This window comes from Saccopteryx leptura, chromosome 5, assembly GCF_036850995.1.
Source record: "Saccopteryx leptura isolate mSacLep1 chromosome 5, mSacLep1_pri_phased_curated, whole genome shotgun sequence".
In the NCBI taxonomy this organism is placed as follows: Eukaryota; Metazoa; Chordata; class Mammalia; order Chiroptera; family Emballonuridae; genus Saccopteryx; species Saccopteryx leptura.
Genome location: NC_089507.1, coordinates 58595066 through 58609714, shown reverse-complemented (window position 1 = coordinate 58609714; position 14649 = coordinate 58595066). Strand labels below are relative to the sequence as shown.

Sequence of the window (14649 nt, the reverse complement as noted above, 5' to 3'; positions counted from 1 at the left end):
AGGATATGCATGTCTCTTAAGGTCAATTTCCACTTTTGATTGTGGTGGTAAAAGGCATTGTTTGTAACCAGTGTCACCACAATAAAATTTAATTTTTAAAACAGACATTATTTTATGTCAAGACAATAGCAATCTAAACTGATATAAATAAATGATTTATTTACTAAGTAAAGGAGAAGAAACATATCTTCCTCACAAAAGAATGTCCAACAGTATACTCCTCCATTCAGGAAGTAGAATTTAACTTACCTTCCCTTGAGTGTGGTCTGGACTTTTAAAAAACAGAGTAGGGAGGCCTGACCTGTGGTGGCGCAGTGTATAAAGTGTCTACCTGGAAATGCTGAGGTTGCTGGTTTGAAACCCTGGGCTTGCCTGGTCAAGGCACATATGGGAGTTGATGCTTCCAGCTCCTCCCCCCTTCTCTCTCTCTGTCTCTCTCTCTCCTCTCTAAAATGAATCAAAAAAAATTTAAAAAATAAATAGAGTAGGGAAAGGAAAAAATAATAATTTCACAGTGAAGAAAACTGGTGAACACAGACATAACCAAGTGATTCAGGTTAACGTCATCATTGATAAGTCACGTTGCTATTATAAAACCCCTGATATTGTGATAGGGGCCTACTGTTGTGTATGGGAGCTCAGAATTGTGTATAGAGAGTTGGACATAAAAAGGAATTTTATACTTGCTTTTGGTAGCTTAGAGTAGTGTAAAGCCAGTAGCCACGGCCACCATCACAGCCACCTGGCCCATGCAGGTTCACATTAGATTCAGACAGTCGTCAAAGAAACAACAAAGCCAATAACTGGTGGGCCATTACCTTTAATCCTAGCTTGCACTATGCGGGCAAGTAAAAACACACACTGGGCTCCAAAACACACTCATTCAGCATTCACAAAGCTACTGTCTTATCTGAGTTTCCTAGAATCAAAGGTGTCTAGCTCACCAGCCTCATTCTCCTTTGTTCCCCATCTACTACCCTCTGCACAAACTCTGCACAAACTGGCTTCTCCTTCAGCATTCTGCTATCTTGGCTGCCTCTCCTCTCCTCTCACAAACTTTCTCTGCTCTCTCCTCTAATGCTAATCTCAGGAACCGAGAGAGAGCAAGCTCCCGGTCTGCCCCACTTTATAGTGCAGAAACCAAAACCTTTAATCCAATATACAAACAAGGAAGTCTCTGATACAAAGTCACTTATCTGAAACATAATAGGATTCCTCATGAGAGTGCACCACCCCTGTAAGGCCAGGTGGCCATTCACATTCAGGTTCGCATTGGATTCGGACAGATGGTAAAGAAACAACGGAGCCAAAAGCTGATGGGCCACCACCTTTAATCCTAGCTTGCACCCGGCGGGCAAGTAAAAACACACACTGGGCTCCAAAACCTACTCATTCAGCACTCACAAAGCTACTGACTTATCCAAGTTTCCTAGAATCAAAGGTTTCTAGCTCACTAGCCTCATTCTCCTTTGTTCCCCATCTCCTTCTCTCTATATAAACTCTCCACAAACTGGCTTCTCTCTCAGCACTCTGCCATCTTGGCTGCCTCTCCTGGCCTCCTCCACGTGGCCTTTCTCTGCTCTCTGCTCTCTGCTCTCTTCTCTAATGCTAATCTCAGAAACCGAGAGAGCAAGCTCCCGGTCTGCCCCACTTTATAGTGCAGAAATCAAAACCTTTAATCCAATGTACAAAATAGGGAAGTCTCTAATCAAAGTCACCTATCTGAGGCATGATGGAATTGCACACCCCACATCAAAAAGGGTGGGAAAGGCTTAGTCCTAAAACCAAGCCCCAGACTACAAGGATTCTGCCTGCCCACAGACCACCCCCAACATACATTAATATCACATGGGTGACAGCTTCCACATGGGCAGCGCCATCTTTAACAAAGTGAGCATAATATATTTCATCTGCCCAACAAACCCATTATCCCAACCTGACAATGAAAGAAACCCTAGACAAAGGCAAATTGAGAGACATTCTACAAAATTCTGAGAAGTTAATCAAGGTCATGAAAAATAAGGAAAGACAGAGAAACTGTCATTGTTGTAAGGTACCAAAAAGCTGCAAATTAATATTCGTATTCTGGGAGAAAATGTCAGGCTTTCCTGTCCTTCTTTGGAAAATGGAGGAAAAAGAATATAGAAGTCTCCTGACTTACAAGGACAACTAGAGTCATTTGGTTTTAAGTTCTCTGAAAGGATTAAGGTTATCTGAAGAACTCCCTTTCTCCTTCAATGAGAGACAAAATTAACGTACCACCCTACACTGATCTTAGCTTTCCCTCTGTTTCTGGAATCCTGATTTTAACGTGTGCCTCTGGGCAGAGGAGGAGAGATAGATACTAAAAGGATTTGTGACTGTCTTTGATTGTATTACCTTGAAAGTTACATTTCTTTTTTTTTTTGTGTGTGTGTGTGGTCTAAGATCATTTTATTGAGGAGTAAGAGGCGGGAAGAGGTGGGGGAGTAGTTACAGCCTCCCCAGCTCCACCAGGGGGAACAGACGCCCTCCCCACCTTCCACCTCCCAAGTGGCTCCCCCCCCATACTATAGGGGGACTTTGTGCAAACTCTGCCCTGGTGGCGTGGAGGGTGGGTGGAAATGGTAGCAGCTGGGGCTGGCAGCGGTGCTACTGGGTGCTGGGCGGTTTGTAGGGCTCCAGGAGGAGGGCAGAGAAGGTGTTGACCTTATCCGCCCCCCGCACCTCATGGGGCAGCAGAGGCAGCTTCACAATGTGGAAGTCTTCATACAGGTCCTCCATCTGGTCCAGGTACTTGGCCTGGATCTTGTGGCGGGCCTCACACATCTTGCAGGGTTTCTCAGGATCTGGGAAGACGAGCTGGTTGACAATGATGTTGTGTGTGTCGATCTTGCACTTGGCCAGCTCCTGGATCAGCCGCTCTGTCTCGTACAGGGACAGGAACTCAGCGATGCACACGCAGATGAAAGTTGTCTGCTCCATGGCAAAGAGGTTGTCATAGCCTTTGACCTTGGTGGGTACCTTGGAGAACTTCTGGTCAAATGCATCAGAGATGTTGTGGGCTGGGTCCGTGGAGATGATCAGAACACTCTCCCGTCTTTTGGATAGCTGGACTGCTAGGCTGCAGCTGCAAGTGGTCTTGCCAACTCCACCCTTGCCCCCAATGAAGATCCACTTAAGGCTACGCTGCTCGATGATGTTGCTAAGCGTAGGTTCCAGCGGCTCCACATCGGGTGCATCCTCGAACTCCTCTGTCTCAACCCCCCACCCGGCCACCTGTTGGGCAGATAGAATGTATTATGCTCACTTTGTTGAAGATGCCATCACCCAGGTGATATTAATGTGTGTTGTGGGCAGTTAGAATCCTTGTAACCTGGGGCTTGGTTTGGGGATTAAGCCTTTCCTACCCTTTTTGATGTAGGGCGGTACAATCCAATCATGCCTCAGAGAAGTGACTTTGTATTAGAGACTTCCCTGTTTTGTATATTGGATTAAGGGTTTGGATTTCTACACTATAAAATGGGGACTGAATGAGAGCTTGGCTCTTGGTTCCTGAGGTTATCATTAGAGGAGAGAGCAGAGTAGAGAGCAGAAGGAGGCCACGTGGAGTAGGCCAGGAGAAGCAGCCAAGATGGCGGAGTGCTGAGTGAGATGCCAGTTTGTGAAGAGTTTGTATCTGGGATAAGGAAGGAGATGGGGAACTGAGGAGAATAAGGCTGGTGAGCTAGAAACCTTTGATTCTAGGAAACTCGGATAAGTCAGTAGCTTTGTGAGCACTGAATGTGATTGGGTTTTGGAGCCCAGTGTATGTTTTTACTTGCCCGCCGGGTGCAAGCTAGGATTAAAGACTATGGCCCACCAGTTTGTGGCTCCGTTGTTTCTTTACCGACTGTCCGAATCCAATGCGAACCTGCATGGGCCAGGCTGCTCTGATGGTGGCTCTGGCTGTGGCTCCTGGCATCCTCGAACTCCTCTGTCTCAACCCCCCACCCGGCCACCCCTGCCACCATCTTAGAACCGGCTGAAAGTTACATTTCTTGTAAATCCCCTAGACTAGTGGTCCCCAACCTTTTTTGGGCCACAGACCAGTTTAATGTATCACGTGACCAGGACAAGCATCAAGAGTGAGTCTTAGATGGATGTAACAGAGGGAATCTGGTCATTTTTTTAAAATAAAACATCATTCAGACATATATATAAATAAAACAGAAATAATGTAAGTTATTTATTCTTCCTCTGTGTACCAGTACCAAATGGTCCAGGGGTTGGGGACCACCACCCTAGACAAATGTTATAATCTTGTTAATGACTGTGTCATGCTGTCATGCCCCCCAGCCTGTGTGTGGTCAAAGGGTATATAACCAGCCCCTGAAATATACTCGACACGCATGATTTGGGTCTGCAATTGCCCCGTGTTAGCCATATGTGGCCGGCATATTTAACAAACCTCCTCCTTCAATAAAACTCTTCAGAATTTATCTGGACTGGGTGTCTCTACATGGACTCAATGAAGTGAGGTACGGTGGTGTTGGGTGTTGCACTCGCCGGGTAAAACAAACACTGGAGACGTTTGGAGAGTTTCAGACAAAGTTTTATGGCCAAGAGAAAAAGAAAACAAAACAAACCTGTGCAGGGGTGAGCTCAGGTGGTAGTCACAAGAGCCACACCGAGCGCCTACAGTCTAGGGGTTTTTATAGCATAGCAAGCAAGCAGTTCATGCAGAAGCGAATTTGGCGTTTAGCAATTGGCTCCCCCAAATTAAATTTTAGTCACGTGCCTTAGTAACCAGTCATACAGTTGAAAGCCCCAGCTGGAAATGTCCCTATCTATCCCCTAGGATGTGGTTACATTTACTATCTTAGGAGTTTTTACGACTTCCTTATCTCAAGGACTCCTCAGCTCCTAGCCATCCTGGGAGTCTAACGACTTCCCTATCTCAAGGACTCCTCAGCTCCTAGCCATCCTGGGAGTCTGGGCTCATCTGTTTACTGGACTAGTTCCTTTGAAGTTATTTCTAAAGCCCATTAATGTATTTTATGGCTTTTATTTGAATGCCACATTGGGCAGATAAAATATATTATGCTCACTTTGTTAAAAATAGCGCTGCCCACATGGAGGCTGTCACCCAGGTGATATTAATGTGTGTTGGGGACTGGCTGTGGGCAGGCAGAATCCTTGTAGCCTGGGGCTTGGTTTTGGGATTAAGCCTTTCCCACCCTTTTTGATGTGGGGTGGTGCAATCCCATCATGTCTCTGATAAGTGACTTTGTATTAGAGACTTCCCTATTTTGTATATTGGATTAAAGGTTTGGATTTCTACACTATAAAATAGGGGCAGAACGGGAACTTGCTCTCTTGGTTCCTGAGATTAGCATTAGAGAGCAGAGAGTAGAGAAAGGCCACGTGGAAGAGGCCAGGAGAAGCAGCCAAGATGGCAGAGTGTTGAGTGAGAAGCCAGTTTGTGCAGAGTTTGTGCAGGGAGAAGGAAGGAGATGGGGAACAGAGGTGAATAAGTCTGGTGAGCTAGAAACCTTTGATTCTAGGAAACTCGGATAAGTCAGTAGCTTTGTGAGCACTGAATGTGAGTGGGTTTTGGAGCCCAGTGTGTGTTTTTACTTGCCCGCTGGGTGCAAGCTAGAATTAAAGATAATGGCCCATCAGTTTTTGGCTCCTTTGTTTCTTTACCAACTGTCCGAATCCAATTCGAACCTGCATGGGCTGGGCTGCTGTGGTGGTGGCCCTGGCTGTGGATACTGGCTTTACAGGTGCCTTTCAGAATCTGGGGTTCAGTGCTTTATAACATCATAGACCATATGAGACTATGGAGCTATGACAACTAAATGTAATGTGATACCTAGATGCAAACCTGGAACAGAAGAAGGTATTAGAGGAAAAATTGGTGAAATTCAGATAAATTTTGGAGGTTAATTTGGAGTAACATGTAAATGCTGATATTTTAGTTTTGGCAAATGTATCATTGGCATAACGAGTTAACATAAGGGGGAGCTGGGTAAAGAGAATAGGGAACTCTGTACTATCCTTGTAACTTTCCAATAAATATAAATCATTCCTAAATGTTGGTCCAATAAGTTTGTAAATATGATTTATATGTTTGCTCACTTGTGGTTAGCACTGGGGGCTGGGCAACACCAGATATGGTGGTCTGTGAGGTTGCAGGTCCTCTTCCTGATTGGGGGGGGGGCATTGTCTTGCTAATGTTTACTAGAAGAGAGATTCTGCCCCACCATCGGAGGTGCAGGAGGATTTCTTTTTCTCTCCTCCCTGATCCCTTGCCCTGGATGGGAAAAAACAGGTTTTCTGCTTTTCCATTGGCTTTTCTTGTGGCTTGCCTGTCTTGGGGAGACACCAATAAACAGAATGGCCCCACCATCCTCCAACTCCATGGTTTCTTTACCATCTGCCTGAATTTAATGAGAACCTGCCTGTGAATGGCCATGATGGCGGCAGCGGCCCCGGTCTTACACTGAGGAAAACGTAGCATGTACCGGGTACGAGAACAAACGTCGGAGACTTTCAAGAGTATAGATGTTTCTTTATTGGCCAGTTTAACCTGCGCAGGGGCAAATTCCCTGATGTCCAGAGACACCATACTCACAAGGAGCTGCAATGGGAATTGCGCCTAGCGCTTACAGCTAAGTCTTTTTATAAGCTCAGCAAGCAAGCAGTTCATAGAAGCAAACGTGGCGGTTAGCTATTGGCTATTTCGTACTTATGTAGCATAACAACCCAAATATGGAATGGAATTTTTCAAAATTCTGCAAGTCTAAACACGTATACTGTTATTGTGTGGTCAGTGAGTCAGTATCTTGAACAACCTAAACACGTATACTGTTATTGTGTGGTCAGTGAGTCAGTATCTTGAACAACCTTGGTCATGGCATTCCTAATGGTCAGGGACAGGACCTGCCTGTACACTTAAGTTCCCTGTTCTGTTAGTGCTTTGCCTACATCCTGTTATTTTAAATATTCTGATCTTTTCTTGGTCTTTACAGAAAACATTTATTTAGAAGAAAAAAATAACAACAAGAAAAAGAGATAATTTCAAAAACTGCTTAAATTTTTAAAATAAAATGTGAGCCTTTGAAGAAACCTTAGTTTACAGCAGTCAATCTTCTTATAAGGGGAAAAAATGGCTGGTGAGGATTTTGGAATTTCAAAGGAGAGTTAATCAAATCACAGTCAGAGTTAATTGGATTATAGTCAGTAGGCCTTCAGTCCCTGGAGCAACGGCTTGGCTTGCAGTTCCTTGACACACAAAAGTGGATCACTGTCAGATAGGACACAAAAGTGTATTACTTGCTGTCCCCTGGGGCACAAAGGTGGAGCACTCTCAGATCTCATTAAGTCCTGTAGGCCTGTTCAGGTATCCAGTTCCTGGAACAAAGCTTTCACTTGTATTAACCATTGAGCCCACTGACAATAACCAAAGCTACCATTTATCAAGCTAAAATTTTAACTCCTGAGTTTCCCCTTTCAGTAAGATTGTTGTGAGGGCTGATTGCTAATGTGTATGAGAAACATCTAGAATAGTTCATAAAGCACTAATTATGGCTCAAATCTGTTGTTCTACATGCTATACCTACTGATTGGTTTAATCCTCACAACAATAAATGCTATTATTAGCCTTTAGTGTTTGTTTGGCAAATAAAATATATTATGCTCACTTTGTTAAAGATTGCACTGCCCACATGAAAACCCGTCACCCAGGTGATTGTATTGGTTGCCCTTCCTGCTTGGGATGGGCGTGATTATATTAATGTGTGTTGGGAGCGGGCTGTGGGCAGGCAGGATCCTTGTAGCCTGGGGCTTGGTTTTAGGACTAAGCCTTTCCCACCCTTTTTGATGTGGGGTGGTGCACTCTCATGAGGAATCTCATTATGCCTCAGATAAGTGACTTTGTATCAGAGACTTCCTTGTTTGTATATTGGATTAAAGGTTTTGATTTCTATACTATAAAGCTGGGGTAGTCAGCCTTTTTATACCTACTGCCCACTTTTGTATCTCTGTTAGTAGTAAAATTTTCTAACTGCCCACTGGTTCCACAGTAATGGTGATTTATAAAGTAGGAAGTAACTTTACTTTACTTTATAAAATTTATAAAGCAGAGTTACAGCAAGTTAAAGCATATAATAATAATTACTTACCAAGTACTTTATGTCAGATTTTCGCTAAGTTTGGCAGAATAAATCTTTATAAAACAACTTACTATAGTTAAATCTATCTTTTTATTTATTCTTTGGTTGCTCCGCTACCACCCACCATGAAAGCTGGAACACCCACTAGTAGGCAGTAGGGACCGGGTTGACTACCACTGCTATAAAGTGGGGCAGACTGGGAGCTTGCTCGCTCTCGGTTCCTGAGATTAGCATTAGAGGGGAGAGCAGAGAAAGGCCACGTAGAGGAGAGGAGAGGCAGCCAAAATGGCAGAGTGCTGAAGGAGAAGCCAGTTTGTGCAGAGTTTGTGCCGAAAGAAGGAGATGAGGAACAGAGGTGAATAAGGCTAATGAGCTAGAAACCTTTGATTCTAGGAAACTCAGATAAGTCAGTAGCTTTGTGAGCACTGAATGAGTGGGTTTTGGAGCCCAGTATGTGTTTTTACTTGCCCACTGGGTACAAGCTAGGTGTTGGGCAGATAAAATATATTATGCTCACTTTGTTAAAGATGGTGCTGCCCACATGGAAGCCTGTCATCCAGGTGATTGCTTGGAATGGGTGTGATTATGTTAATATGTGTTGGGGGAGGGCTTTCATGCCAAAAGGTTCTAAAAAGAAGAGAGATCACGTTGTTCTGGGAGAAGAGTGATTACATTCTAGTAGGAGCCCACGCAGTAGGAGAGCAGAGAAAGGCCACATGGAGGAGGCCAGGAGAAGCAGCCAAGATGGCTGAGTGCTAAAGGAGAAGCCAGTTAGTGCAGAGTTTGCGTAGAGAGAAGGAGATAAGGAACAGAGGTCAGTAGGGCTGGTGAGCTAGAAACCTTTGATTCTAGGAAACTCGGATAAGTCAGTATTTTTGTGAACACTGAATGAGTGGGTTTTGGAGCCCAGTGTGTGTTATTACTTGCCCACTGGGTGCAAGCTAGGATTAAAGATGATGGCCCACCAGTTCTTGGCTCAGTTGTTTCATTACTGTCTGACCGAATCAAATGCAAACCTGCATGGGCCAGGCAGCTGTGATGGTGGCTGTGACTACTAGCTTTAGATTTGGCATAGTCTGTGGCAAGATTTGATACAGTTTGGTATGGAGCCACCACCACCTTTGAGCAGTGGAGTAGAGAACTGGCTGCTGTTATGGTTCCCCATGGCTGTTCTTTTGGGGGCTGTAGGCTGACTGACTTTTACAGCCTTGCATGAGGAAACCGAAAGCTCTGTGGAAGAAGCTGCCTGGGACCTGCAAACCGAGCAGCGGAAGGATCTGGAACAAATGCAGGAGAAAGAGATGCCAACCCTGGAGCTGGAGCAAGCACTGGAGAAGGAGGCCAACCAGATTTGTGAGATTCGCTTGGAAATGGAGCAGCTGCTGGAGGAGAATTCACAGGTTCGTGAGTTGCAGATTGCCCTGGACGTTGTGGAGAACCAGCAGTAGCAGGGGGCCAGAACTGCAAGGCCCGCGGAGCAGATGGCAGCAGCAGCCCAGGACTCGAGCCCAGCAGTGGGAGCTGGTGTTTCCAGATCCTCTTTGGAGGATGAGGAGAATTGGGCTAGAGTTGCAGTCCTCAGTCTCCAGAAGGTGAGAGCCCAGCAGCAAGAAGTATCTACTATGTTCCTGGTAGGTCTGAAATTTTGGGACATAAGGGTGAATGCCATCATGCTCTCTGAATCAGCGATGGAAATGCTGACTGCCATTGCAATGTGCTCTTTTTTGGGACAGTGTAAGACCTGCCAGGACGGTAGGGATGAGGGGGATGGCTGAGGCCCCATGTGCGAGGACTGATTCCTGGACTACGACCAGAGTGGGCACTGGCTGCTTTGCTGGATGGACTTATGGATTTTGGACAATGTGAAATACCCTGATGGGGGTGGGGGGCGGCTTTGATGGAGGCCCTCCTCCTGCCCCGGGAAGCTTTTCCCATGGCTAGAAAGAAGACCGAGGACATTTTGCACTTTTGGCAAAGTGCTCAGAGACTGGTGAAATGTTCCTTTGTAATTGTTGAAATTATATCATTTGCCATGTTCTTGTAATTTGTGTAATGTGCCTAATTTCTTTGCACAGGGATGCCGGTGGTGTAGATTGTGGGTAGTAAAGTGAGCATAGGGGTAGATTGTTGGGCAGATAAAATATATTATGCTCACTTTGTTAAAGATGGCACTGCCCACATGGAAGCCCTTCGCCCAGGTTATTGCTTGGGATGGGCGTGATTATGTTAATGTGTGTTGGGGAAGGGCTATCGTGCCAAAAGGTTTTAAAAAGAAGAGAGATCAAGTTGTTCTGGGAGAAGAGTGATTACATTCTAGGAGGAGCCCATGCAGTAGGAGAGCAGAGAAAGGCCATGTGGAGGAGGCCAGGAGAAGCAGCCAAGATGGCGGAGTGCTGAAGGAGAAGCCAGTTAGTCCAGAGTTTGTGCAGAGAGAAAGAGATAGGAACAGATGTTAATAAGGCTGATGAGCTAGAAACCTTTGATTCTAGGAAACTCAGATAAGTCAGTAGCTTTGTGAGCACTGAATGAGTGGGTTTTGGAGCCCAGTGTGTGTTATTACTTGCCCATCGGGTGCAAGCTAGGATAAAGATGATGGCCCACCAGTTCTTGGCTCGGTTGTTTCATTACTGTCTGTCCGAATCAAATGCGAACCTGCATGGGCCAAGCGGCTGTGATGGTGGCTGTGGCTACTGGCTTTACACTAGGATTAAAGGTAATGGCCCACCAGTTCTTGGCTCCGTTGTTTCCTTACCATCTGTCCGAATCTAATGCAAACCTGCTTGTGAATGGCCACGATGGTGGCTCCTGGCCTTACAGTGTTCCACATGAGAAATCTAAGCCACAGAAGAATGGATAAGTGGCCCATGATAACACAGCTTCTAAGTATTGGAGCTTAATTCAAACACCAGCAGTCTGGCTCTAGAGTCCTTGTTTTTAGCCAGCAGACAGCATTGCCTCTTCTGTTATCAGTAGCATAAAAAGAAAAAAGAAAGGCAACTTGATGGGCTGAGAGGACCGAAAAAAGAGATAATACAATACAAATATAATGCAAAAATGAACCGGTAACAATACCAGATTTATGTCTCAGAGCCAACTAGAATGATAGCTGTTGGTCAAATAAGTTTGTAAATATGATATATAAGTTTGCTTGTTTATAGTTTGCATTGGGTGTTGGGGACAGGCTGTAAGCAGGCCAGATTGTTATAGCTTAAGAAGGCTTAGTTTTCAGACTAAGCCTTTCCCATCTGTTGGGCAGATAAAATATATTATGCTCACTTTGTTAAAGATGGCGCTGCCCACGTAGAGAACTGTCACCCAGGTGATATTATTAATGTGTGTTGGGGGTGGGCTGTGGGAAGGCAGAATCCTTGTAGCCTGGGGCTTGGTTTTAGGACTAAGCCTTTCCCACTCTTTTTGATGTGGGGTGGTACAATCCCATCATGCCTCAGATAAGTGACTTTGTATTAGAGACTTCCCTATTTTGTATATTGGATTAAAGGTTTTGATTTCTACACTATAAAATGGGGGCAGAACGGGAGCTTGCTCTCTCAGTTCCTGAGATTAATATTAGAGGAGAGAGCAGAAAGGAGAGCAGAGAAAGGCCATGTGGAGGAGGCCAGGAGAAGCAGCCAAGATGGTGGAGTGTTGAGTGAGAAGCCAGTTTGTGCAGAGAGGAGATGGGGAACAGAGGTGAATAAGGCTGGTGAGCTAGAAACCTTAGATTCTAGGGAACTCGGGTAATTCAGTGGCTTTGGGAACCCTGAATGGAAAGGGAAGGATTTACCCACTGTGTGTATTTCTTGCCCGCTGGGTGCAAGAAATACTTTTCAAAGATTTTCCAAAGAAAGATTCCTGAAACCTACAAGAGAGGAAAGACAAAAATGTTCTTCCTGTCATGGGAGGTATCATTAGAGATGGAGGCACAGAGAGAAGAAGTGTGAGGAAAGCACTCCAATTTTCATTTCAATGACTTTAATTTCTATTACTTTTGAGCCACGGTAAACTGTTGCAGAATGCTAATCCTACCCATTCTTTGGCTTTTCTGTCTCATTCCCCACCACACCCCCTTCAAAAAAAAAACCAAAAAAAACCCAAAAAAACTGAATCATTGGAGGAGGAAACAGATGAGGAAATAGATTTTGTATAAAGGACAATTCCGGTTTTAGTTTCTTAACTCATTCTGACTGGGACGAATTCACCAGAACTCACTGTCCCTCACACTGCATTCTGATGCCAGCCAGGATCCAGGCCTGTTTTTCAAAGAACAGCTTTCTGTGTTGGTGTCTGCCCTTTGGGAGCTTGGATTATTACTCTGTAACTCATTATTTGAATGGGTGTGATAGGATTACATATAACAGATATATATCAATATCACAGTATTTATTTGCTCTTTTACAACTTTGATGATTATAAACTTCAGAGTGTACTGTGTAACTTAGAAAATAAATGAACCTAGAACTTTTCAATTGCTTGCCTTGCCTACTTTTCTATATCCCCTGTTTAAAACTGGGAAAGCTCCTGCAAGCTTTCGCAGACAGCCTACCAAAGTAGACTTCTCTTGAGTCCTTGCCTCAGCATCTACTCAGCTACTACCTTAGCTTAAGCTCTTATTTCTCACCTATTCCTTTGGTACTTTGACTTTACTACCTTCAGGATCCCCATCTCTCCCAAACTGCATCCAGAGAGATCTTTCTAAAACACAAAACCCTTCTCTGGCTTTCCATCATGTTCAGAATAAAGACAAATTTCCTGCATGGCAAGAGACAAAGATAGAAAGTTCAGGTCATTTATTGACTGATCCAGTCTCCCATTAATCACTCAAGTGCCATCTGTATTCTGGCCCCCTTCAGTTGATATTTTTCTAATAGTCTTTCTAATATTTTTCTAATACTGTTCTCTCCCCTAGTTTATCCTCCTCTGTTTTCACCCTCCCAAACTACCTGGCTAATTCCCACTCATACTTCAAGGATTAACTCGAGCTTTGTCTTCTTCAGTAAGTATTTCTGTTAGACTCCCCAAAGTAAGAACCTCGCTCATGTCCTCTCAGAGCAAATATACTAACATACCTCTTATCACAACTGCACTGTGACTACCTGTTCACTTCTCTGTTTCTTTCACCAACGTTGAACTCAGAGAAAATTCAATATCTTCTTATTCACCTTTGTGTCCCAGTCCCTAAAATAGTTCTGGCCTGAATGGGTTGTTCCATTCTGATTATTTTTAAATTGTCCACCCTGATTTTTGAGGGAATGAAAGAATGAAGGGATGAATAAATGGCTAGCTTGCTCTATCCAAAAACAAAAGGCACACACAAATGATAAATTGAGAAGAGTTTAATAAAGGAACTACTTATAAAGGTGTAGACAAGGTGAGGAAGACCCAGGATGAAAAATGAAGCGCTCCCACCCTGCCCACCCCTCCCCTCAGCCCTGTTCTGCTTCTGGTTGGCAAGGCACTGGGCTCCAGAAGGGTATGGCTGTGGTGGTCGCAATGGGGAAGCCAGATGTTCTTATCCCTAAAGCCATCAGCAACAGGATGAACTCCAAAGGCCTTCAGAAGCTGCACTGGTACTGCTCAATGTGCCAGAAGCAGCGCCGGGACAAGAATGTCTTTAAGTGTCACTGTGTGTCCTAATCTTCTCAGAGACACTATTGCTGTCTTCAGAAAGCCCTCAGCAGTTAGTAAATTATTTTTCAGAGGAATTCTGAAATGAATTTCTAGAACTTTTCAAGAGATACTCTGGCACTAGAAGAGTTCACAACATTGTTTATAATGAGTACAAAAGCCACCAAGAGTACACCCCCGTGAATACCACTGCTCTATTGGTAATAAAGCTCCAGGTTTATCCCATCGTGGATTTCATAGTCCTCCAGAGAAACATGGTCCTTTAAAATCATGTACCACTTCTTCAACACAATCTTATTCCAATGGGTACCTGTTTGGGCTGCGATCAACTTCTTAAGGTCCCCGATGGTGTCATCAGTGTTGCACTTTACTCGGACCTTCTTTCCCAGACGGTCATTGCAAACAACCTCAATCATCTTATTTCCAACTGCCTAGGAGCTGCAGAGTCACAACCTCCTCTTTGGAGAACAAAGGGCCACAGCAGATGCCGACAAACGGAAACGGAAGTACGCAAATGAAAGCACCCGCCCCTCCCGCAGTGCCAATCAATAAAGGGTCGCCAGTTCTTTGGGTCCCAGGCCAATTCCCTCTTTGGCGTCCCCAGGAGCAGCTATGGGGTCTCTATACTTCAGGTCTGGTTCCCCGGGGCTGGTGGGATAGAGATGAAAATGCGGTTCTAAGGAAAGTAACCTCACAGTGTAGTAGGACCATAAATTCCTGAGAAGTCATGGGTAGTCTTCCATCCGAGCTGATGCTAATATAGAGACCTACATACACCTGAGCCTGGCCAGTGGTGGTGCAGTGGATAGAGTGTGGACCTGGGACACTGAGGCCCCAGGTTTGAAACCTGAGGTCCCCAAATTGAGTGCAGACTCGCCAGCTTGAG

The 14649-nt window shown here is 44.7% G+C and overlaps 1 protein-coding gene and 2 pseudogenes across 1 annotated transcript; 1 reads left to right on the top strand and 2 right to left on the bottom strand.

Moving 5' to 3' along the window:
• Positions 1 to 2416: 2416 nt before the first annotated feature.
• On the bottom strand, positions 2417 to 6592 carry LOC136406491 (ATPase Get3-like). Its single transcript, XM_066386542.1, has 2 exons — positions 6398 to 6592; positions 2417 to 3258 (listed from the first exon to the last, which is right to left on the bottom strand). The coding sequence occupies exons 1-2, from the start codon at positions 6590 to 6592 to the stop codon at positions 2632 to 2634; spliced, it is 822 nt and encodes a 273-aa protein (XP_066242639.1). The 3' UTR covers positions 2417 to 2631.
• A 7036-nt stretch (positions 6593 to 13628) lies between these two features.
• Positions 13629 to 14649, top strand: part of LOC136406373 (DNA/RNA-binding protein KIN17-like) — a 37264-nt pseudogene continuing 36243 nt past the window's right edge.
• Positions 13958 to 14179, bottom strand: LOC136406788 (ubiquitin-like protein 5 pseudogene; annotated as a pseudogene).

What these genes read in the sequence shown, in the direction of transcription:
- LOC136406491 (XM_066386542.1), bottom strand. Translation starts at nt 6,592, where the DNA reads ATGGTGTCTCTGGACATCAGGGAATTTGCCCCTGCGCAGGTTAAACTG. An exon ending in TCATTAAATTCAGGCAGATG is followed by an intron (nt 3,259 to 6,397) that starts GTAAAGAAACCA and finishes TCTGCCCAACAG; the next exon opens with GTGGCCGGGTGGGGGGTTGA.